Source organism: Botryllus schlosseri, chromosome 3 (assembly GCF_051294905.1).
Source record: "Botryllus schlosseri isolate E-star chromosome 3, Bs_hap1, whole genome shotgun sequence".
Classification (NCBI taxonomy): Eukaryota; Metazoa; Chordata; class Ascidiacea; order Stolidobranchia; family Styelidae; genus Botryllus; species Botryllus schlosseri.
The window spans coordinates 35566633-35590793 of NC_137238.1; the positions used below are offsets into that span (position 1 = coordinate 35566633).

The 24161-nt window shown below is 41.5% G+C and overlaps 1 protein-coding gene and 2 non-coding genes across 3 annotated transcripts; 1 reads left to right on the forward strand and 2 right to left on the reverse strand.

Moving 5' to 3' along the window:
• The first annotated feature begins 1202 nt into the window (after positions 1-1202).
• Positions 1203-23955, forward strand: LOC145436565 (uncharacterized). The gene is made up of 43 exons (XM_080313926.1): positions 1203-1227; positions 1580-1696; positions 1762-1899; positions 1961-2098; positions 2160-2297; positions 2359-2496; positions 2558-2695; positions 2757-2894; positions 2956-3093; positions 3155-3292; positions 3354-3491; positions 3553-3690; positions 3752-3889; positions 4780-4875; positions 5758-5868; positions 6338-6439; positions 6507-6602; positions 7071-7178; positions 7244-7339; positions 8269-8379; positions 8497-8655; positions 8880-9005; positions 10086-10181; positions 10262-10372; positions 10446-10583; positions 10649-10744; positions 11069-11179; positions 11234-11365; positions 12331-12441; positions 12507-12605; positions 12666-12773; positions 16097-16207; positions 16281-16370; positions 16431-16541; positions 17288-17398; positions 17458-17586; positions 17737-17847; positions 17912-18010; positions 18071-18178; positions 18805-18959; positions 20339-20435; positions 21900-21996; positions 22912-23955. The coding sequence occupies exons 1-43, from the start codon at positions 1203-1205 to the stop codon at positions 23237-23239; spliced, it is 5214 nt and encodes a 1737-aa protein (XP_080170052.1). The 3' UTR covers positions 23240-23955.
• On the reverse strand, positions 7414-7486 carry Trnak-uuu (transfer RNA lysine (anticodon UUU)). Its single transcript has one exon. It is a non-coding gene; the product is annotated as a tRNA-Lys (tRNA).
• On the reverse strand, positions 7854-7926 carry Trnak-uuu (transfer RNA lysine (anticodon UUU)). Its single transcript has one exon. It is a non-coding gene; the product is annotated as a tRNA-Lys (tRNA).
• Positions 23956-24161: the final 206 nt, after the last annotated feature.

The following is a 24161-nucleotide window of genomic DNA, read 5'->3' on the forward strand; positions in this document are numbered from 1 at the left end:
TGGAGTTCTCAAGTGATCATAATTCCACACTACTTCGACTTCGATCTCCAGATTTCAGTTTGTGGCCAAAACCATCTGCTTAGATTAGAATCAGGGTTGTAACCAAGTCATAAGGTTACGAGTCACAAGTCAATTTGACTTTTATCGTGTTGACTCGAGTCAAGTCGAGTTATTCTCAATTCACCACCGAGTCAAGTCCGAGTCCACGTCAGGGAGCAACGGGGCGAGTCATATAGTGGTAAGACTCGAGTCCAAGTCCGAGTCGTGGAGTTTACTGTTCAGTATCGAGGTCAAGATAAGTTGAAGTCACTTTTTCTTCCGTCAATTCTTGACTCGAGTCAAGTCGACTCACCAAAAAATCTCGACTAGAGTCATTACAACCTCGCAAACTACAGCTGTTCTAAGTGCAATGTACACCTGGGAAAATTCCTAACTCTGCTTTTTAGCGCTGACAAGCGGTAGGCAAGGACCTTCTCACCCAGATAGTCCCACTAAACAGGCCGACGGAGCCATCTCGGCTGAACTTGAAGAGTCTGCTATAGGCGAGTTAAATGCCTTGAGGTAACAACTAAACCAGACTCTTGATTTACTTTGGTTGGTGACACGCAGGTCAGGAAATTGGACGAACTCCGGAATCTGTGAAATCTCCGGATGGAAGTGAATCCTCTACAGCAGCAGGTAATACTACTATGATAAACCCCGGACAGGTAAGGGTTAATCTTCGGTTGTCTAAGTAGGCCGGGCTGATACTCATGTAGAAGTAGAAGTATCCTTGTATATATTTCCACTCGATTACAAGTAGAAGTAGCTATTTCAAAGACATGTCCAAGCAACCTCAAATGGAAGAAGGAACTATTTTAAAAACAAAACAACTTGAGTAAGTTACGTAAGACGAGTCATCTGAACCTATACTTAAGTACTTGTAAATGATACATGTACTTCGTCACTGACTACCTCTGGCTCTGACTTTGACAACTTGAAGATTTTCAGCTTTTCCAAATTAGATTAGAATTACAGATACACAGTTTTCGTTACAAATTATACGACAATTAGAATTATAGCTACTCATTCATTCCTAATTATACTACAATTGTAATTATGCCTACATAGTTTTTTCTTAATTGAATTCATATTAAAATTACTGAATTGGCGAAAATATGGAAAGTTTTATAAATGATAATAATGTGGTATATCACCGCAAAATGAGTCCTCAGCCCGAGGTTCAAGGCTTGATAACTACGATCATGTATTGCATAGGAATGACAATTTGACTGTGTTGGTGAAATTTTAAAAATTTACTCCAATTTTGCCATTTTCATTTGGGGGCAGGTTGCTCCCGGATTATGTGTGTAATGTGCATTTAACAGTTGTACTGTGAATAAAGAATATAATAATAAAGTTATATTCATTTACATGTTGACGTTAAATAGGGCGTGGAAGCTATCGAGGTCTTACTGTTTTAATGTATATGGTATGGTTAATATCTAAAATTATCTAGTTATCCAAGACTGCTCTGGCCAAGCTAATTGGGGTAATAGCTCGATCAGCCCCTGAATTGATTTTGGTTGATGATATGCAGGAGGTCATGCTGGACATGGACAAACGTCTAAAACTGCGCATTCTGCCGGCGGTGTTTCACCACAAAGTGAATCCTCAGCCCCAGGTTCGAGGCTCGATAACTACGATCGACCGACAAGTGAGTGTTGATCTGTGGAAACCATTCAATAACGTTTTTCGAACTCATCTCTCATCAATACTCAGTTGCAAGCGACGCATCTGCTACAAAGCCAGGCGCATCAACACAGTCTTCTTCAACTGAACATTCCCCCGATGGCATGGAACAGCAAAGTGAGTCCTCAGCACCGGGTTCAAGGCTTGATAACTACAATCGCCCGACAAGTGAGTGTTGGTCTGTGCAAACTATTCAATAAATTTGGTCGAACTGATCCCTTATACCCAGTTGCAAGCGAAGCCTATGCTACAAAGCCAGGCGTATCAACACAGTTTTCTTCAACTGAACATTCTCCCGATGGTATGGAGCAGCAAAGTGAGTCCTCAGCACCAGGCTCAAAGCTTGATAACTACAATCGCCCGACAAGTGAGTGTTGGTCTGTGCAAACTATTCAATAAATTTAGTCGAACTGATCCCTTATACCCAGTTGCAAGCGAAGCCTATGCTACAAAACCAGGCGTATCAACACAGTTTTCTTCAACTGAACATTCTCCCGATGGCATGGAACAGCAAAGTGAGTCCTCAGCACCGGGTTCAAGGCTTGATAACTACAATCGCCCGACAAGTGAGTGTTGGTCTGTGCAAACTATTCAATAAATTTGGTCGAACTGATCCCTTATACCCAGTTGCAAGCGAAACTTATGATACAAAGCCAGGCGTATCAACACAGTCTTCTTCAACTGAACATTCTCCCGATGGTATGGAGCAGCAAAGTGAGTCCTCAGCACCAGGTTCAAAGCTTGACAGCTACAATCGTCCGACAAGTGAGTGTTGATCTGTGCAAACTATTCAATAAATTTGGTCGAACTGATCCCTTATACTCAGTTGCAAGCGACGCATCTGCTACAAAGCCAGGCGTATCAACACAGTCTTCTTCAACTGAACATTCTCTCGGTGGTATGACACAGCGAAGAGAGTCCTCGGCACCAGGTTCAAAGCTTGACAGCTACAATCGTCCGACAAGTGAGTGTTGATCTGTGCAAACTATTGAATAAATTTGGTCGAACTGATCCCCTATACTCAGTTGCAAGCGACGCATCTGCTACAAAGCCAGGCGTATCAACACGGTCTTCTTCAACTGAGCATTCTCCCGATGGCACGGAACAGCAAAGTGAGTCCTCAGCACCGGGCTTAAGGCTTGATAACTACAAACGTCCGACAAGTGAGTGCTGATCTGTGCAAACTATTCAATAAATTTAGTCGAACTGATCCCTTATACTCAGGTGCAAGCGACGCATCTGCTACAAAGCCAGGCGTATCAACACGGTCTTCTTCAACTGAGCATTATCCCGATGGCATGGAACAGCAAAGTGAGTTCTCAGCACCGGGTTTAAGGCTTGATAACTACAATCGTCCGACAAGTGAGTGCTGATCTGTGCAAACTATTCAATAAATTTAGTCGAACTGATCCCTTATACTCAGTTGCAAGCGACGCATCTGCTACAAAGCCAGGCGTATCAACACAGTCTTCATCAACTGAACATTCTCTCGGTGGTATGACACAGCGAGGTGAGTCCTCGGCACTAGGTTCAAAGCTTGACAGCTACAGTCGTCCGACAAGTGAGTGTTGATCTGTGCAAACTATTCAATAAATCTGGTAGAACTGATCCCTTATACTCAGTTGCAAGCGACGCATCTGCTACGAAGCCCGGCGTATCAACACAGTCTTCTTCAACTGAACATTCTCCCGGTGGTATGACACAGCAAAGTGAGTCCTCAGCACCGGTTTCAAAGCTTGACAGCTACAATCGTCCGACAAGTGAGTGTTGATCTGTGCAAACTATTCAATAAATCTGGTAGAACTGATCCCTTATACTCAGTTGCAAGCGACGCATCTGCTATAAAGCCCGGCGTATCAACACAGTCTTCTTCAACTAAACATTCTCCCGGTGGTATGACACAGCAAAGTGAGTCCTCAGCACCGGGTTCAAAGCTTGACAGCTACAATCGTCCGACAAGTGAGTGTTGATCTGTGGAAACTATTCGATAAATCTGGTCGAACTGATCCCTTATACTCAGTTGCAAGCGACGCATCTGCTGCAAAGCAAGGCGTATCAACACAGTCTTCTTCAACTGAGCATTCTCCCGGTGGTATGACACCGCAATGGGAGTCCTCAGCACCAGGTTCAAAGCTTGATAACTACAATCGCCCAACAAGTGAGTGCTGATTTGTACAATCTATTCAATAACTTTGGTAAACCAATTACTGGGGCGATTTTTTTTACCTAAAAAACGGAAGATTTGGACTTGAAAATCAAAAGTTTGACTTTTTTGACATTAAAAAACTTACTTTTTACCAAAATTTGACCTCACGTATGTAAATAATAGGTGTTTTCCAACAAAATCCTAAAATTGTATTACTTATCTTCATTTTCGTTTGGAACTGTTTGTCATTAGTTACGAAGTAGTTTGGCCTGAGCTAACTTTTTTGACTTAAAAACTGACAAATTGTGTCATGAAACAACTTTATTTTAACTAAATCTGGACCTATGAAGAATTCCAGTAGTTTCATCACGCATTATTGGAGAACTATTTAAAATTTGTTGTAGTAAAGCGAAAGATACTTTCGTACATTCTCGGGTTGAAAGTGTCTGTCCTTACTGAGTAGCTTGCCAAGAATGGAGAAAGAACGTTCAACAGTAGCAGTTGTTGGCTGGCAACACTGAAGTTGTGTGTACAGTACACGGCTGGTGGCACACCGTGTTGCTTCATTCTGACAATTTTGTCTACATCACAATTTTTCATCATGCGCTTGTTGATATAAAAACCAATGCCCAATGCGTTACGTTGAGCATAACACCATGCCAACCTATTTGTTTCATTTGGCCGTTTATGATTCACAATGAGCAGACATTGGGCCATCTACAACGGCAGGCCGATAAATTGGGCTACAAGCAGTTAAAAATCAATGAAAAATTCGCCCACAGTACAAACATCTACGATACAAACGAAATGCAGGTTGCAAAAACATTTTGACTTTGTAAACAATTTTGATATTTTTTGACATGTCAAAAAAATCGCTCTACCAATAACCTATCAATACTCAGCTGCGAATGACGGATCTACTGCAAAGCCTGTAGTATCGAGACAATCCTCTCCAAAAGACAGCGCAGTGGCAGAAAATGAAGACTATTCAACAACAGGTGAGTGATCCCATGATCTCAGGGAAATATTGCTGTGAATCAGTGGTTGACAACCTTCAGCATATACAAAGAACCATTTGAACCTATTTCCGATCACATGAAGCGAACAGAGAGTCGCACGCTGTGCTTCATTTCTAAATGAAGATACCTATCCACACAGTTTCCTTTTACGCTTTACGAAGTGGATAGAGAATGACAGAGTAGAACATTGCTCCGCAACATCTCGTAGAGATATGACATCTTGTTCCTGGAAACCGTGGCAACTCTGCTAACGAAAAAAACAGATTTCAAACTTTCACGACCACATATCACAGCTGACGGCTGATGTTTTCAAAACTATCACGAGTAAATATAGAATGGAAGGTATGCAGACTATGACACCCTTAATTCCGGCAATGTTCGAAAACATATTCGGTTACCGTGATACAGAGGCTGTTTCCCCGGTCGTTATGACAATTTCACTTATAAACTTTCCTAAATTACGACGAACGAGTCACATTATACAAGGAGCGAGACAAAATTATGAAAATCATATACGACACATGAAAGTGCATAAGCCAGGGGTAACCAAAGCGGTGCCCGCTGGCGTCAGGTCGCCCGTAATGACCAGATGAGTCTCCCTTCGTGGGAGTAGGAAATATTAAAATGAGAGCTTTGATGGTCGAATTGGAGAAGGGTTCTATCTGAACAACAGTAGAACGTGGGTTACTAGACCCTAAGTATCATGCGAACGCAGATTTTGATCGCGCCGTTGCTCGTCTTCGCCCCCCGGTCTCGGGAACAGTAATCTTTTATTGGTAAGGAGCAGAAACCCTGTCCAGTGCTCTGTATGTCAATATAAACGGTGTATTGACCCCTGCTATAAGACTATCCTTAATTTAGCCACTACGGACAACGACAGTAAAGTGGTTGCTAGTTCCAAGTCTCCACCGGAAGCTTCTGCAGACGTAAAACCATCTCCGACACCTACAGTCAACATCATTCACGCCCAAGGTAAATCCACGAGCTTTGTACGATCAATTTGATTACAAATATGGTGTAACACGCTATGCATAGTATACGTGGACCAAACCATAGTAACCTAAAATCAACTCTTACTGTTAGACTCCAATTATCTGAATTAATACTCCAGTCAGATTTAAGTACTCGAATCATTGTGCCCAGCGCTAGTGAATATAGACGCCGACAAGTGACATTGCTTGACCAATGACCAGCCATTCGGGAACACGAGTGTGTCGAGCAGATAAGAACAAATACGCGTAGCAGATGATTGCTAAGGAAAATGCGCGTATTCAATCAGTAATTCGTCTTTTACATAGAACACAAGCGCTTCTTAGTGGCTTGCATCATATGATTCCAGTCTAATTTGGAAAAGCTGTAAATTTTCTAGTTGTCCGACTCTGAACCCATTGGGTTGACAACCCTCATAATTTCTTGATTGACTCTGGTTGATGATACACAGATGAAAGAAATGGCCAAACTTCTGAATCTGAGAAATCTCCCGATAAAAGTGAGTCCAGGTCAGCACTAAGTCCTGGTCCAGACAACTATGATCACCCTACAAGTAAGTGTTGACCTGCGCAAGCTATTCGATGTCTTCAGTCGAACTATAATCACCTATCAATACTCAGTTGCAAGTGATGCATCTACCACAAAGACCGGAGCATCGACACAGTCTTCTTCAAAAGGCAGAGCAGAGGCAGAGAATGAAGCCTACTCGACAATGCGTGAGTATTCTTATGATATCTTGTAAATAGGAAATACAGATGTCCTAAGCAGAGTCAAAGTATAGACAGTGTTGCTATTCAAGGTGAAGTAAACTTGTGTGTAGGCCTATAGCAGTTACAATTTCCGAGACAAGCCAAAAATACTCCAATTGAAAGTAGAGAATGAAAGATTTAGTAATCAAGTACCAGATGTGGTCCAAGTAGTCATCGTCGCTACTCAATTACAAGTAGAAGTAGTGATTCAGAAGAAACTAGACAAGTAAGTATTCTAGGCCTAGTTTTGCCTAAAACAACGAAAACTGTTGAGTAGAAGTAGAAGTAGAAGAAATCTAAATTCATAATAACTTGAGGAAGTAGTGCAAGAAGGCAATATCTACTTTAAGAACTTCGAAAAGTGGAGGTATTTCGTTACTACCTCTGTTGATAATTCTATCGGGCTACTGATTGATTTGGGTTGTCGATACGCAGGAGGCGAAACTGGCCAAACTTCTGAGTTACCTGCAAAATCTCGAGATGATAGTGAATCATCCACAGCAGGCCCAGGTCAAGGTCCAGATACCTACAATCGCCCGACAGGTGAGTGTTGATCTGTGCGAACTATTCACGAACTTTGGTACAACTAATCTCCCATAAATATTCAGTTGCAAGTGACCCATCATTTACAAAGCCTGGCATATCAACGCAATCTTCTCCAAAAGGGAATGCGGATAGAGGAAATGAAGACTACAAAACTAACCGTGAGTCAGCGATGAAAGTAATTAGATTGGCGTTCGTTCCTAATAGGTAAATATGGAATAAACCGAAAATGACGCGCCCGATAAGGGACTTGAACCCTCGACCGTTGGATTAAAAGTCCAACGCTCTACCGACTGAGCTAACCGGGCTGTAGGGCTGTAGGGCTTAAGGTAGACTGAGATCGATTGTTGATATGAGTAGCTATCATGATTTAAAAGAAATAAGGAGCTTCTTGTAAGGGACTTGAACTCTTGACCGTTGGAGGAAAAGATAAACGCTCTGCCGACTGAGCTAACCGGGCTGTAGAGCTTTAGGTGAACTGGGGTTGATCCTCTATATGAGTAGCCATTATGATTTAGAAGAAATAACAAGCGCCCGACAAGGGACTTGAACCCTTGACCGTTGGATTAAAAGTCCAACAATCTACCGACTGAGCTAGTCCGGCTTTACGGCTATCGAAAGGTTGGGGCTGACCCTATGTAGAAGTAGCTATTACAATTTAAACGAAACAGTATGCGCCCGATAAGGGACTTGAACCCTTGGCCGTTGGATTAAAAGTCCAACGCTCTACCGACTGAGCGAACCGGGCACCGTTCACCGCGATGAGATGGGGCTTAGTTAACTGCAATAGGGAAAGTAGGAAATGAAACCTTTATGGACTCAAATTGAACGCCGGATTAAAAGTCAAACGCTCTGCCGATTGAGCTAACCTGTCCGCGCTACGCAAAATGGAAATACTGTTGTTATAATCGACGAATATATTATAAATTTACTTTGGGAAAGTTGCAAACCATTACCGTGATGCCAGACGTAAAGCAAAAGATGTCATTGTTGATTAGAGCTGTGTGGGCCAATATACCTCCAGCGAATCCATGTTTAGAACCTCCTTTATCCTTGTCGTGGATCTATCTGTCGTTTTTTTAACGATTAGCGACCACGGACGAGGCAAGTAAAGGGGTTACGGATTCCAAGTCTCCGTCCGATGCTACTGCAGGAGCAGAAATTCCTCCGACACCTACAGTTAACGACGTTCGCGTAACCGGTAAATTTCTCAGCCTTGTATGATTCATCTAATTACTAATGACGCAGTATTCCGAGGCATAGTTTACCTGTACTAAGCTACAATATATATAACTGAAGTACCCACGGTAATATACAGCTTCAGGGCATGACGCGAGTACGATAGCTACGGATATTGATGACAAAGAAATTCATTCTAAACCAGCATCCCATGGCTCATCATCAAGCGTGCGTGCTTCTGCAAAGTCTTTGTCGACAGAGCATCAAACTAAATCAACAACAGCATCGACAGTATCATGTGAGTGAATCCTACATTCCGCCATTTAGCCTACTTCCAGATGTGGTGAAAGTAGTCATAGTAGTCATAGTTTCTATCCAAGTGGAAGTAGAAATAGCGAATTGCAAGACATGCTTAACTAGACAAAACCTACTTGAGTGTCCCGGAAAAGTAGAGGTTTTTCCCTACTGTGTTGACTTCCTTTGGGAAAACCACTATAGTAACCGGCCCGTTCGAATATACAGCAGAACTACAGCCTGATTCACAGCAAGACAGAGATGCCGATGGAATATCGACTTCAGATGCAACCATAGAGGAAGGTCAACCTGGTTTCTCCGCTACAAGCGCTGCCGACGACATTGACCCGACAGGTCTGTTTTTTATTCATTGTGCCTGGAATGATATTTACGTAATGAGGTCAAGAATGAAATGTATTAAGTTTAATCTCATGACGAGTGAATTGACATTGCTCTTGTTAAGCAACCTCGTAAATCTTGCTAAAACGTGCACTATTACCATTAGCTGTATTAACTGAACCGGAAATATGTTTATATGAAACGTGTTTGTTTATGTATCGTGTGGACATGGCGTACGTACAGATCCTCTCTTACTAATCTGTCAGCTCTGCTTCGCATTTCAACTTCAGACATTCAACATAACTTCGATGCACTTGTTAGAGCCCAGCAGAGGTTAGGTTTCCCTCACTAAGCAAGACAAAAGGACACCAACAATACAACATATGAGTTCATTTTACTTTTTGTCTGCACAGCGTAGCCATTTGACAATCATAACATGACATATCTTGGTCATTATTTTTGAAGTACATCCTGGCGTCCTAATAAGATGAGGTGTCAGGAGATTAGTGTGATTTGCAAAGAATTTAAAACGGCTCATGCTTACCACTTTGTAATTTTATAATGATACTTTATAAATATTTTCTGTAAATTAACGCTCAATTTCTCATTACCCTAACACATCCAGTTGGCCGCCTGTTTTAACTAAGTCATTTACCTTTTCCAATGTGAAAAAATAAAACTAATACACCGCAGAAAATAGCTCAACTTTCGGCTCGGCCGGCCAAAGTAAGTAAGCTGCTTCTTAATCGGCGCGCCAGGAAAATAATTTCCCACTCCTTGGTTGGAGAGTAGGCCTAGTTTCCAAAAGAAGATTTGGTCGAGGGTTGGCATGCTTTTAGCAGTTGAGCAGATAGGGCTACTTTTAGCAGTTGAGCAGATATGGCTACTTTCGAGCTTGGACTGTGCATCTTTGGGACTAACGCAAAAAGACTCATGACACGACGAAATGGTTGAAACCGCGATACAGGGTATATTTCGTGTAATCATTCAGTGTGCTTTCGCTTGAAGTACTGTGCGATCTGTTACCTACACGGTAGGAATAAAACTAACCCTGAACACGATAAAAATTTCCCTTAAGCTCTGAATGCTTTTTAGTGTCGACGAACAGCAGACACGGACCTTCACAACCAGCAAGTCCAACTGTACTAATTGACGAAATCTTTTCGGCAAAGCTCGAAGAATCTGATACAGGTGAACTCAAATCCATGACATAAACAGTTGGGTTACTAACTTCAATGGATTTTTGATTGACTTTGGTTGATGATACGCAGGAGGTGAATCTGGACAAACCACTGAAACTACAAGTCACCCCGATGGTATTCCATCGCCAAGTGGATCGTCAGAACCGGGTTCAAGGCTTGATAACTACAATCGTCCGACAGGTGGATATTGAATCTCTTGATATGTGACAATATTCAATAAGTTTAATCCGACTGGTTCCTTTTCAATGCTCAGTTGCAAGCGACGCATCTGCGGCAAAGCCTGTCGCGTCAACGCAAACTTCTTCAACTGGACATTCTCCCGATGGTATCACACCGCAAAGTGAGTCCTCAGCGTCAGGTTCAAGGCTTGATAGCTACAATCGCCCGACAAGTGAGCGTTGATCTGTGCACACCATTCAATAACTTTGGTGGAACTTATCCCTTATCAATACGCAGTTGCAAGTGACGCATCTACCACGCAGCATGCCTCATTAGCACATTCTTCTTCAAAAGGCAGAGCAGCGACAGAGGGTGAAGCCTACGCGACTGCTAGTGAGAAATCATTCCATAATGCTATAGTGTAGAATTATATTCTCAGGATATGTAGAAGCCGCTACGTAAGACATTCAGCAGAAGAATAAGTCATTTCGATATCGAGTTTCTGATAATATAACATAGCTTCAATTCCTGCTCTTTCTCAGCATCAAATGATAAATTATATTTTGGAAAATGCGATCTTGCCTCTCACCATGTAATGTTTACATGTTCCAATAAATAAGTTACATTGAACGCAAACTTATGGAGAATATACCCAACGTAGCTTTTACTTTCGATAAGGCTACAAGTCTATCAAACTACACCTTTATTCGCAATCAGAAACCGGGGATAAATCCAATACGGGAGTAGCAAGTACCAAATCTACAAAGGAAGCATCTGCAGATACAGTAAAATCTCCATTACCAACAGTCAACAACATTCCCGTGTCAGGTGAGCTCCTTATCGATGCTTAGCCCGAAGACACTGTTGTCACATCTATTTCAGTATCTCGCGAGCAATCTACGACCGGTGCAGTACATGGCTCCGATGACAAGCCAGGAATAATGGACCCGGATAGAAAGTATCCAGATTTGGATCCACCCGGGACTGTTGCCTCAACCGCATCTTCGACTGCATGTGAGTTATTTAGATGTGGTCAAAGTATAGTTAGCATTTTACTCAATTAGCGCGAAATGCCTGTAATCTAATTGGTGAAATGTTTCATTGGTGTAATTCTAATTCTAATCTAATGTATTAAATGTCTCTCTTCGTTAATTTTGAATTGTAATCTAATTTCTAGTTTTCCTGAAAATGCTGCCTAGGAGAAAAATATAGTGAAGTGATTCTCAAACCTTTTCCTATACGTCCCTTGATGATGGTGAAAGGTTTCGCTCCCCCTTATCGTCATATAAAAAATACTAAAAATTGCAACTAGAATGTTTGCAATCCTTAACGCATTGTTTTGTGGCACGGAAGTTGTTGTGGCTGTTGAGACACTTCTCAAATATGGAATTGCGACTATACACATAACAATAATTATGAGCTGGAGGTTAATTGCGCGGAGCGCGAAAAATAGTCTCCAGTTGAATATTTTGTTAAACATAACTATGTACAATGGTAGCAATCAGCACATAGATATTTTATCGATTTTTGTTTCTAGTCACTTCCATTGCTCCACTTGAGCTTAGCTTAAACGTACCTGACCATAAGCTAGCGAAAACCAATGGCACAGCTATACAAGCATTCGCCGGTTACACTTCATTCAGACTCAGAGATATCTTCTGATCAATGCAAGGTTCGGTATCGGTCAATATCCATTGCGAGTGTGTGGATGTCAGATTTTCAGACAAAACTAGGCCTATAATACTTAGTTTTTACTTACTCGTTAATCCCTACTTCTACTTCGGCTTGAGTAGAAATGTGTACGCTGTTACTTCTACTTCTACTGGAGTATCGACGGTGACTACTTTAACCACTTCTGGATTTACAGGAATTAGAATCCGCTACTTTACTCGTATTGGAGTAAAAATTGTCTCAGTTACTTCTACTTCTGCATTGACTATCTACACTGGGTACTTTGACCATATCTGGTTCATTTCCAGCACCAGCGGATGACTCGATTCGGACAGAACCAGCTGTACAGTCTCCAAGCGGTGCCACAATTGAAAACAGGACAAGTCCCAAGACCGGCACCAAAACTCCACCATCAACAAGTTAGTTTATAAAACAGCGTGTAGATCTGAACCCCTCGAGGTTACACACTACGACAAATTCTCAGAACTCGCAGTAACACCCGACAAATATTATCCTTCCGACAATACCGGCACGGTGCAACCAGTTTCAACGCATTCTGGGTCCGAAGATAAAGTCACAGACGGTACATTACTGTGCAGAGCCGTCGTGGTATATTTATAGTACTCTCTATTCATGCATTCAGAGTACCACGTTGGGTCAACAAAAGCTGGAGACACTAACGATGATACCCACGGTAAACCGACACATCAACCGAGCACGGGAGATGTTACCAATGTCAAACCTACAACATGTAAGTGGTCTATAGACGCTAGAACAGTGGCACTGATCAAATATATTTTCAATTAAAAATTGCGAGTTTTGATTTAATTTGTAAAATGTTTAGATACCCTAACTTTAATTCAAATCTAATATTTGTTTTTCCTAAAAATGGCTATAGGAGAACTTCATAGTGCGAAACGAATCAAGTATGTTTGTGTCAGTGCTGGGATCAAGTCACTACCTTCGAGTTACGAGTCATCTCGAGTCATTGCACATTTTGACTCGAGTCAAGTCAAGTCAATCGATTTTCGAAGGTGACTCGAGTCAAGTCAAGTCAATCGATTTTCGAAGGTGACTCGAGTCAAGTCAAGTCACTCGTTTTTTGGAGGTGACTCGAGTCAAGTCGAGTCAAGGCAAGTCAAGTCACGAGTCAAGTCCCGGTTCAAGTCAAATTGAATTTTCGAAGTATGAGTGGTGATGCAAACTCATTACATTTTGCTAACTGAGTGAAAGACAGATTAATTGGTCATTTATTTTGAATCAAATACCGAATATAAAGTTAAATATACATGCAACAAGACGTTTTATATAGCTCGCACACACTTGGAACTGCTAATAAAACACGTGATTATAACTGCGTATAGCTACATGCTACTGTCCGTTACACCAAAATAGAAGATCGAATACGAAGCCTCGAGAAGTCGAAACAAATTGATATGGTACAATACACTACCCCTCTAGACATCCACGAGAATATATAAACGCATAAACTATGTTCGTACAAGAGGGTTGATTAAAGGTGAGCACTGTGTAATGTGAGCAGTGAGCAGTCTAAGAAACAAAGATACGTTGCTATAAGATTAACCTACTATTACTACGACAACGTAAGCTGTGATCGTTTCATTTGCGGTCAATTTACAATCAGTGAATGACATGGTTGGCCTCACAAGACAGCGGCGTACCGCGAACAATCCGAACACACATAAGATAGGGTGATTTAATCGACACCGTTTACTAGATGACTCGAAATTGACTCGCAAATTTTGCTTCGAATCACGATTCAATTGACATTTTTGAAGCGCCGAGTCAAGTCAAGTCAAGTTATATTCGCAAAGTGACTCGAGTCAAGTCAAGTCATACGAAAAAATCGACTCGAGTCATCGCAACACTGGTTTGTGTGTATAGAGAGCAATGTTCCCTCTAAGCTGCGCACGTGCGCAAATGCGCAGTACTGAAACGGTCTCTGCGCACAAAAAATCCGAAGTGATGACTTTTTTTTTTAATCGTTGCGCACTCTTGTCCAAGGCACCGCGCAGGCGCTCTGACTCGAGAAAAATGAGAGGGAACATTGCCATGGGTAAATAGTGCTATCGCTGAAGTCTGAAACCGAGGTAGGCAAATATTGCGCTCCGCGAAGCTTCGAGAATTTGCAATCGTGTGCGATTCACGAAAGAGATTTTTCTTTTACTATGGTATCGTACGCGTGAGCGATACTGATATCATATCAATAGCGCAATCCTTTGTGGGAATGGCGAAATAACGTGGTTTAACATAATTATAAATAACAATGGGCTAGCTAGAAGTTAACTGCCAGAAACTAACGAATAGTCTTCTCCGCGTGTCATGAATATTGAGTAAGATTTACTGTACAATTCCATGCCGCGAATTTTCGAAGTCATCACTTCCATCAGGGGAATCTGATCACGTATGGTGATATAGGATAATATGCAGAATATGCAAGTACAAGCACCAATATTGTTGAAAAAATCCATCCCTTCGCAAACGTTGATCGGGAAATGCAGCAACTATATGCACTGTAGGGCGTTGCATTAGATCAGCTTCTAAGCAGCACAAATTTGTGATTTTATTCGATTCGTTTGAACGCGTATCTTCTGTCGATAAGGTCATACGCTGATCTTGTTCTTGCTTCAATCAGACTTGAATATTCGTATCATTATATCTGACAGTATGTCTTGATAGTAATGACTGCATTGCCGGTATTAAGACGTCACATCAGTGTTTTAACGCGATAGGCCTACATCGATCGCATGTATTGATTTCAAGTGCGTTCTCGTGAATCTGTCTTCTAGTAATTCAAAGTATGTCACCATATCGTCGCAGTGGAATCAAAGTGACTTATGTCCAGATTTCAATATCTTTTGGCATAGCAGATAGGAGGTCACGAAATAGCATGATGTAAGGAAGTCATTATACCAACGGGTACGCCCGAAGATGTTTAATTATATTTAGGAGTCCTACCTTTTCCAACACATCTCACTCGATCAGCTTTACCGGTAAATGTGATTACGTGAGTAGAGACAGGATTCAAATTGATAGCAATATATGCAATTCCCGATGATATTGACCGATTTGATCATGAAGTATAGAAAATTTTCGCGCCTAGCGCGTTTAGGCGAAACGCCCACTAAACGAAGACCAGATATAGATGATTAGTAGCGGTGAAAAGCGTGTAGCCTGAGGGGGGTCTGGGGGACGAAGCCCCCCAGAACTTCGGTTTATCACCCTATGGGGGGGCCTGATTGCGCACTGTTGTCCAAGGGCCTGCGCAGTGAGTTGGCGTATTTGCGCAGACTCGTGAAGAATTAGAGGGAACATTGATAGAGAGGGTTGCTTCTCGGCAGCTAAGCCCTTTTCCACCATACCTGTACACTAGGTACGTTTAAAAATACTATTTTTTGCCGGATTCCTGGGATTCATTGATGAAATTGTCAGTTAGCCTAAAACAATACTGTACACCAAATTAGGTTCAATTACAATGAGTGGAAGCCGACGCAGAGCCAATTAAAATATCGGCCCCGGCCACTTATTTCTTAAATGCTAGTCAATATTTGAAAGTAACTTTTGCAGTGGCAATGTAGATTTCGTGAAATTAGAACGAAGGGTATGGCCGCATTCTTCACAATGCATTGCGACAATGTGAAATCAAATTATTTTCTTTTCCTATTCTCCTCTCGACACTGAATTACGCCTTATAGACAATATTTTCGACTTTCGGCGGAGACACGTTACCATTGAGACAGTTATATGTAGTGAGCTCGGGTTTGCTATAACTGTATAGTCCCAACTTCGGTTGACAAACTAATTGCCAATCTTCCTCCTATTAAGAGTTATCACATGTCATTTTCAAGATTTAGTGGCAATAATACGTAATAATTTGGGGCAAAAGTACTTACTTTTCACACTTGAGTATTGAAAAGTACGTTAGCATTATCTTTTTGGGTGGAATTGAGGACCAACTGCACGAAATAGCCACCGCATCGCGCTAACTACATATTTCTACTTTTACTTGAGTAGCGACATAGACTGCTTTGATCACGCCTGCCTAATTTCCAGCGCCTATCGACGAATCGAAGGATCAAGAGCCAACGAAACAGTCTTCAAGCGGTGCCGCCATTATAAACAGGACTATTCCAAAGACCGGCACCAAAACTCCACCCACAACAAGTCAGTTTATAGAATAGCCTATAGAGATGAATTACCGAGATTACTCACTACGATTTGTTCTCCGAACTCACAGTCACACCCGACAAGCCTCATTCTTCTGACAATACTGCAACGATGGCCGGAGTTTCCACGGACTCTGGGTCTAAAGATAAAGTCACAGAACGTAAATTACTGAGTAGAACTGTCCTGAAATATTTCAAACACGCCCTATTAATGCATTCAGAGTCCAAAGTTGAACCAACTAAAGCTGGCGACACCAAAGATGATATCCACGGTAAACGTACGGTAAACCGACAACAAACAGGAGGTGTTACTGATGTCAAATCTACAACATGTAAGTTTGCCTGGACTCTAGATGAGTGGTGCTGATCGAATATATATTTCCATTGCATTCCGAAGCATCTCGTTGATGCAGACGAAAACGAATACCCCCTTTTTCTCACTTCTCATTGAAAATTATATGTTCCTATCTTGCTTGTGAAATTATTTGATACTCCGATATAAATTCAAATTCAATCTCTGGTTTTACTGAAAATAAGTTCTATACATGATAACTGCATAGTGCAGTGGTTCTCAACCTGGGGGGCGCGCCCCTCATTGGGGTCGTGAAAGCATCTGAAGGTGGGCGCGAAGAAGTGGGCAACTGAAAAAAAAGTTTGCGCCCTGCGCGATTTACCTCCAATTCACGCGTGTTTATCTATATATCGACCGAATTTCATATTTTTGAATAATATACTTCTTTGAATAATATATTCATATTGAAATAAACCCGAATATTCCGGCTGACACACGTTAGGGGCAATCGTCAGAAATTGGTAGAGAATTGAGGTCAACAGTGTAGGATATATCAACAATCGCGTATATTGTTCAATTGCATATTGAAGCTCTGTAGCTCTTTGTAGTACGGAATTGAATTCAATGTCAAGTTTTTGCGAATTCAGTAATTTCAATTATAATATAATTTGAAGATAAAAACTGTGTAGGTCCAATTCTAGTTCCTGATCGTATTCACAACATTGTCTAATTATCACACTCTGCTGACTATAGAGTGACTAACATTGCTACTTTTATGTATCGTAGCTAACGAGGATAAGTCAAGTCAAATCCATACAAGCACCCAACACCCAGAAGGTCTGAAGCCTGAAGAAATGGTATCGATGACAACCCCAAAGTTCCTAGCAGCTACAGCAAGTGAGCACTCCATAATTTAATTTTAAAACTATGATCAAAATTACGATTATCATCAACAGCGACTAAAGGCACATCGATCAGTACTAGTGCTAATAAGCAACCGCATGCTCCAGATGACATGTTGGAAGATAGTGAGACTCCAACCACAGGACTTCAAGTCACTTCAAGTAAAGAACTCATAAGAGGTGGTAAGTAACGAAGTACTTCTACTTTTCGGAATACTCAAAAAGTATGTACGTACTCTCACTACGCCCTCAAGTGGTTACGATTTTAAACTACTTCTACTTCTACTAAAGTATCCCCTGTGACTATTTTAACCACCTCTTCCTCACTTACAGCGCCCACGGACGACTCGAAGCAGCTAGAACCGACTAAACAGTCTCCAAGCGGTGCCGCGATTGCAAACAGGACTTTTCCTAAGACCGGCACCAAAACTCCTCCTACAACAAGTTAGTTTATAAAATAGTCTATAGAACTGAACGCTTGAGATTACACACTACGCCAAATTTTTAGAACTCGCAGTCGCACCAGACGAAGCTGATTCTTCTGACAATACCGCAACGATGGATGGAGTTTCCACGCATTCTGGGTCTGAAGATAAAGTCACAGAACGTGAATTACTTTATACAACCGTCCTGGGATATTTTGTATTATCTGTATTCATACATTCAGCGTCCAGCGTTGCACCGACTAAAGCTGGCGACACTAAAGATGATATCCACGGTAAACCGACGCATCAGCCACACACGGGAGATGCTACTAATGTCAAACCAACAACATGTAAGTTGTCTAAACTCTAGATCAGTGGCGCTGATCACATATATTTTCAATTGCAAACTGTGAGTTATAATCTAATTTGTGAAATATTTTGTTGCTCTGATTTGAATTCAAATCTAATCTCTGGGTTTCCTGAAAATGCTACGGCAGGATGACTGTAGAGCGCGAAACGAACCAAATATGTACTTGGTGCGAGTCATGCGCAATGAATCTAGTACAAGTCGAGTCAATACACCGATTGACTCAAGTCGAGTCGAGTGTTTTTCCGTCACTTTTTCGTCGAGTCACCAAAAAATCGTGGCTGTAGTCGAGTCATTACAATACTGATACTACCTCAAAGAATATAATGCCTGCACACATTGAAGGTAATTTGTAGCTTTGCAATGCATTTTTCCATACTATTGTGTGACCAATCAGGTTTCCAAGGCTAACGCAATGGAACATAGTATCGAAACTAAAATTTCTGTTGATAAATTGACCCTTAGTGGCATGAATGGTATAATTTCAGTGGTCAAAATGTATTTTTAGTGCTCGACTCAAACCATTAGAATGCAAACTCGATTTGAATTTGAATACTTGGATCATTGTGTGTCCAGTCCTATGCACGACTGAACTCATCCGTTTCACAGCTACACCGCTGCCACCAAAAACCTGTCTTGGCATCAGTCTGGAATCAGCGAAATATCAAAATGAAACGGGAGGAGTGTTCAGCATCGACGTTGAAGGCCTTAATCGAACGATGGACGTGTACTGTGATGTAAACACGGACGGCGGAGACTGGATTGTGAGTCACTATTACAATTTCCGGGTGCATCGGTAAATATTCTCGCTATTCCCAGCACAAGAGTCGGACCGAATCTGATCATTCCTGACCAATACCGACATTTCTTTCATAGTAACGTATCTCTGCAGTTATGCGACATCGATACCTGAGACCGAAACTCCTTATAGATACTGGGGTCTCTCCTAGTCGAATTTGAGTCCAACTTTGGTCGTTTGCACCAGTACAAGACGTCGCAGCATATTTCTAGGTCGTTTTTATATGTCTGACGACTTGTTGGAGTGTCACGCGCCAATGATTTTAAAGTCTAGGCCCTAGGGCAGTGGTCAGGAACCGTTTTCGCCTGAAGAGTCATGTTAGCCATATATTTTCTATTTCAACTCCAAAAGAGCCATACATGTCCCTCATTTGTTACGTCACAATTGAAAATTCGTCACGTCATGGTAGTAAAAATTCCAACTCCCTAAATGAGATTAATCATGGGCGCCAAAGCAGTTCATTTCTCGGCGTGGATCAGGAAGACAATGTGCATTTGTAAACTATATCGTCATATAGGCGTCCCCATGGTATGCTATTCTCTTTGATCGACCAACGTGTGGTGCCATCCGAGATTACGCAGAGCACGATGCCGGGTACATCGAATTCGCGAGGGATATTAGTCGCTGGCGCTGCCGCAACTTAAATTTGAGGACTTTGTAAAGTGGTCCAAGGCTCCAAGCCCTTAACCCTGGATACGCCACTGTCCTGACCTCTCAAATACCTGTTTATCTTGCCACGAGTATATTTATTTTAGCCGGTAAGAAAATATTCTAACAAGTTGCTGCAATATCGATAAAATTAAGTACAAAATTGAAAATATGTCAAAGAGCCATATCTTATACCCAAAAGAGCCACATATGGCCCGCGAGCCATAGGTTCCCGATCACTGCCCTAGGGTGTCTGCCAGTCGTTTCGAATCTAACTTGGGTCGTTTTGTCTTGTACGAGAGGACGTAGCGTATTTTCAAGTGGTTTCTACGTGCCCGAGGACGCGTCAGTGATTTTATAGAGTTCAGGGCCTCCGTTAAACAATTGTGAGTATAACGTGGGTCGATTTGACCAGTAACAAAGCCTGCAACGTATCTCCCCGTAGTTATGTGACATCGATACCTGACAGAGAGAGCCATCATAGAGGGTCTCTCCTAGTCGCATTTGATTCTAACTTTGCTCGTTTCTGCTTGTACCAGAGGTCGCGACATATTTCTAAGTCGTTTTTACATGTCCCAGGCCTTGATCCTGTAAAGTTGGAAGTAGTTTTAAGGCATGTTTGCATCATCTTTATGACCGAAATCGCACCAGTACCACGGTATCTGTTGCAACCCGTCAGGTTTGTATATCTTGCAGGTATTCCAACGACGGATGGATGGCAGCGAAGATTTCTACAGAGGTTGGGACGATTACGTGAATGGTTTTGGAACACTAGCCGGCGAATTCTGGCTTGGTGAGGTTTCTATATTACTTTTCATTCAGAGTTTCCGGTATTGACTCCGTCTTATGCAACGTTACCAGTCGTTTTCAAAGTCGTTACTGAAGTCAAGCTTCATTTCCCATTTCATCTCATCGCGACTTCTTTAAAGCAGACTTGAAATCAGACTGGTTGCAGCATGTTTGCGACTACGCATGTTTTTTATATCCTTTATTTGATAACGTTTTTAGAGGAATCAGTTCGTCTTTTAAGTGTCCTTATTTGTATTTCGTGTTTGTACTAATTGTATTTCTACGATTGTAGTGATTTTATTGTTTGATTACTGTATTAAATTGTCTTTTTCGTTTGTATAAATTGCCTTCGTTACTGTTGTCTCGCTCTCCATTCCATCGCGCAACGAACGAGTGAGCACTATAGCGAATCACTCGCTTGTTTTAGCATCTTAGTACTCTCAAAGCAAATCCGAAGTTCACATTGTTTAATATTCGATTTGGGTTGCTTGGTTGTGATTGAATACAAGACGGATACGCAAGGTTTGCATAGTCCGAAGCAGATTTAGTGCCGCAGACAGGATTCCACGACTGCTAAATCGCCACTCATTGACAACGGAGTGTCGCTTCAAACAGAGCAAAAGCCTAATACAATTTGTGAACTGCTGTTTGTCATGTCCAATTATGTCGGAAACCTTAAAATTCCATAAGCAGAGGGATTTCCTGCGAGTTTTATAATCCTGTAAAGCAGGGGTTCTCAAGCTTTTTTGTGTTCGCAACCCGGAATTTCGATTTGAAAATGTTCCGCGACCCCACCTCTCAATTTGGTTGATGATTACTAGAAAAATGATCATCACCTTCGCCAAAACCTACTCACGGCCTATGTCGGAGCTGGAGACTATGTGCGCAGTAATAGCAATTATGCAACCATAGGTCTTTGTGAACGATTTCCATCTATATCCAATCGAAGTATAGTCAAGTATTGCTACTTGAAATTCTGCGAAGTGCGAGATATGCCGATTACGATCTGTAAGTTATTCAGCCACGCCGAGCGGGTGTGTGTGTGTGTTGTACCGGGGCCTACGATATCGTAGGCTCCAGTTATACTGCTAACACACAGCACTGCCGATTACTTGTAGTTTTTCTAGAAGGAAAAATTACCGTTCTATTCATTCCTATGCTCACGACACTTCAATCTTCCCAGTGATGGCCAGACACCAATCTTACGTTATCGTATGGCGCTTTGAAATGACGCTACGATTGATCTCGATACCTTGTCGGCCGGGTTCGCATTCCTCAAATGTCGTTTTTTCTTCTAGTTTGAAAAATGAACCAACATTTTCAGAAACGAGCCGCCGATAGCACCCATTTTATTGGCATTTCTTTAATAGGCATTGCGTATATAATTTTCGTCTCCGCTACCTCAGCTAATAGTCAAACGACCCCTAATTTGGAAACCCATGGTGTAAAGATTATATTTGATTTGCAGGACTGGAGGCAATTCATCAGCTGACAAAATTCGGCGATTACGAATTGCGAATAGATATGATTGAGAAAAGCGGCAATCGACTTTATGCGAAGTACAGGTAGGCTTCCACATTTTCAGATTATTTCGAATACCATGCCAAATTCACCGGTGCCAGTGTTGCGACCAAGTTGCTACCTTAGAGTCACAAGTCATCTCGAGTCATTGCAAATTTAGACTTGAGTCAAGTCAAGTCACTCGAATTTATAAGGTGACTCGAGTCGAGTCAAGTCTACGGTCAATTCACAGTTCAAGTAAATTTGAATTCTCGAAGTATCGGGCATGATTGGAAGTCATGATATTTTGATAGCTGTTTGAAACACAGAATGATTCGCCATGTAATCAAGGAACTACAATATATATGCATGCGAAAAAGCGTTGTATCGCTCAGGCATACGTAGAACTGCTAATAGAATACGTAACTAACTGTATAGCTTCCATCTGTGATCATATAGGAATAATACGAAACCTCGAGAAGTTGAAACAAATTAATATGATACATTACATTTCACATTTACACATCCATGACATACATTTTAAGCCTGCTCCTGTTGACGAGTAATATAATGCATTAACTATATTCGTTTGATTTATATCATACAAGAAGGTTGAATAAGTTGTTGTCAGCCTTCTATAGAACGATGGTCCATTACTATTAGCTTAAGGTACTACCAGTACGACAACGCAACGCGTAAGCTGTTAGGATTTCGTTTGCGGTCTATTTATTTGTAATATAACAGTGGAGGTTGAATGACTGCTTTCTCTCACGAGTCACACCAGCTACTCGTAAATTTCGCTTCGAGTCACGAGTCAATGAACATTTCCGAAACGTCGAGTCAAGTCAAGCCATTTTTAAAAAGTGACTCGGGTCAAATTATACGAAAAAGTTGGCTCGAGTCATCCAACACTGCCAAGTGCCAAATTAACTAGTAATCCATTGACCACCTTTATTTACATCTATATTCTATCTACACAGCTCTTTCAAAATCGGCAATTCCTCCACAAAATACCAGCTGACAGCTACCGGATACTCCGGAAACAGCACCGATGGATTCGGGCCTCAAACCGACCAGGCGTTCAGCACCAACGATGCCGACAACGACCAGTGGATCGGATTCTGGTCCGGGAACTGCGCAGTCAGATGGAAGGGCGCTTGGTGGTACAAGGTGTGCATGAGAAGCAACTTGAACGGGGTCTACGAACGACACGCGATGAGCGGGATATCGTGGTGGAACAGCAGGAGGAAGCGTTGGATGTACATGAAGTTCGTTGAGATGAAACTGAGGAAGAAAGTACAAGGCTGAACTCGAATGATTGCATAGTGATTGTTGGCAGACTTGTACAAACTACTGGATTTTCAAAATGCGCATCTAGAACGAATTACTTTTCAATGCTTGAACTAGAACTACTAAAAAAAACGTTAGTCAGTTGGCATCCAGTTTTATCTATAGAAGAAGTTTGTGTACCATCTAAAAATAGTACATTGAGCTTAAGCGTTCTCTCCGACCCGATTATCAGAAATTTCATGCCGGTGACGTCATATTTTGTGATACGATTGTTGATATACAATGTTCTTTCCAATTCTCGACCAGCCCCTGACGAGTGTCAGCCGAAAATATTCGGGTTCATTTCAATATGAATATACCATCAAACGTTAATTTAGGAGCACATCATATTTACAACGCAGCGCCCTTTTAGGGTTCGAATCAATTTTCTTCTCCAGGATCAGACACAAAAACAGTCTTGCTAGACCTTGGTGATTGTGACTTTTACAGCAAATAAATATAAAAAATATTAATATTATTGCATATATACAGGTTTTCTGATTTCGTGAGGCGTACATGTGCTCTTTGAGTCGCGATGTAAAACAATGTCCTAATACTCTGTATTTAGATCTTCCTTATTATGTGATTTCTCGCAATGTATATTTTCTTTGTATGCCCTCATTGAGGACAGTGCGAAAGACGAATAGTTGATGATTCTAAAATGTTTTGTTTATTAAACAACAACAACAACAAAATGACTGGTCTTTTACACTAGGCCGATATTCTTAATTACGATTTCTTAATTGCCGACTTGTAGCACGGCCCACTTCTTGGCTTTTTAAGAATTAATCTATGTTAAGCTGCCACAAAGAATTTTTTTTTGGTCATAAACTCTACAATAGTTGAAGGATCGAGCTCAATCTGGTACTCATGGTCACAGAATTTTACGCGTCGTTCAGAA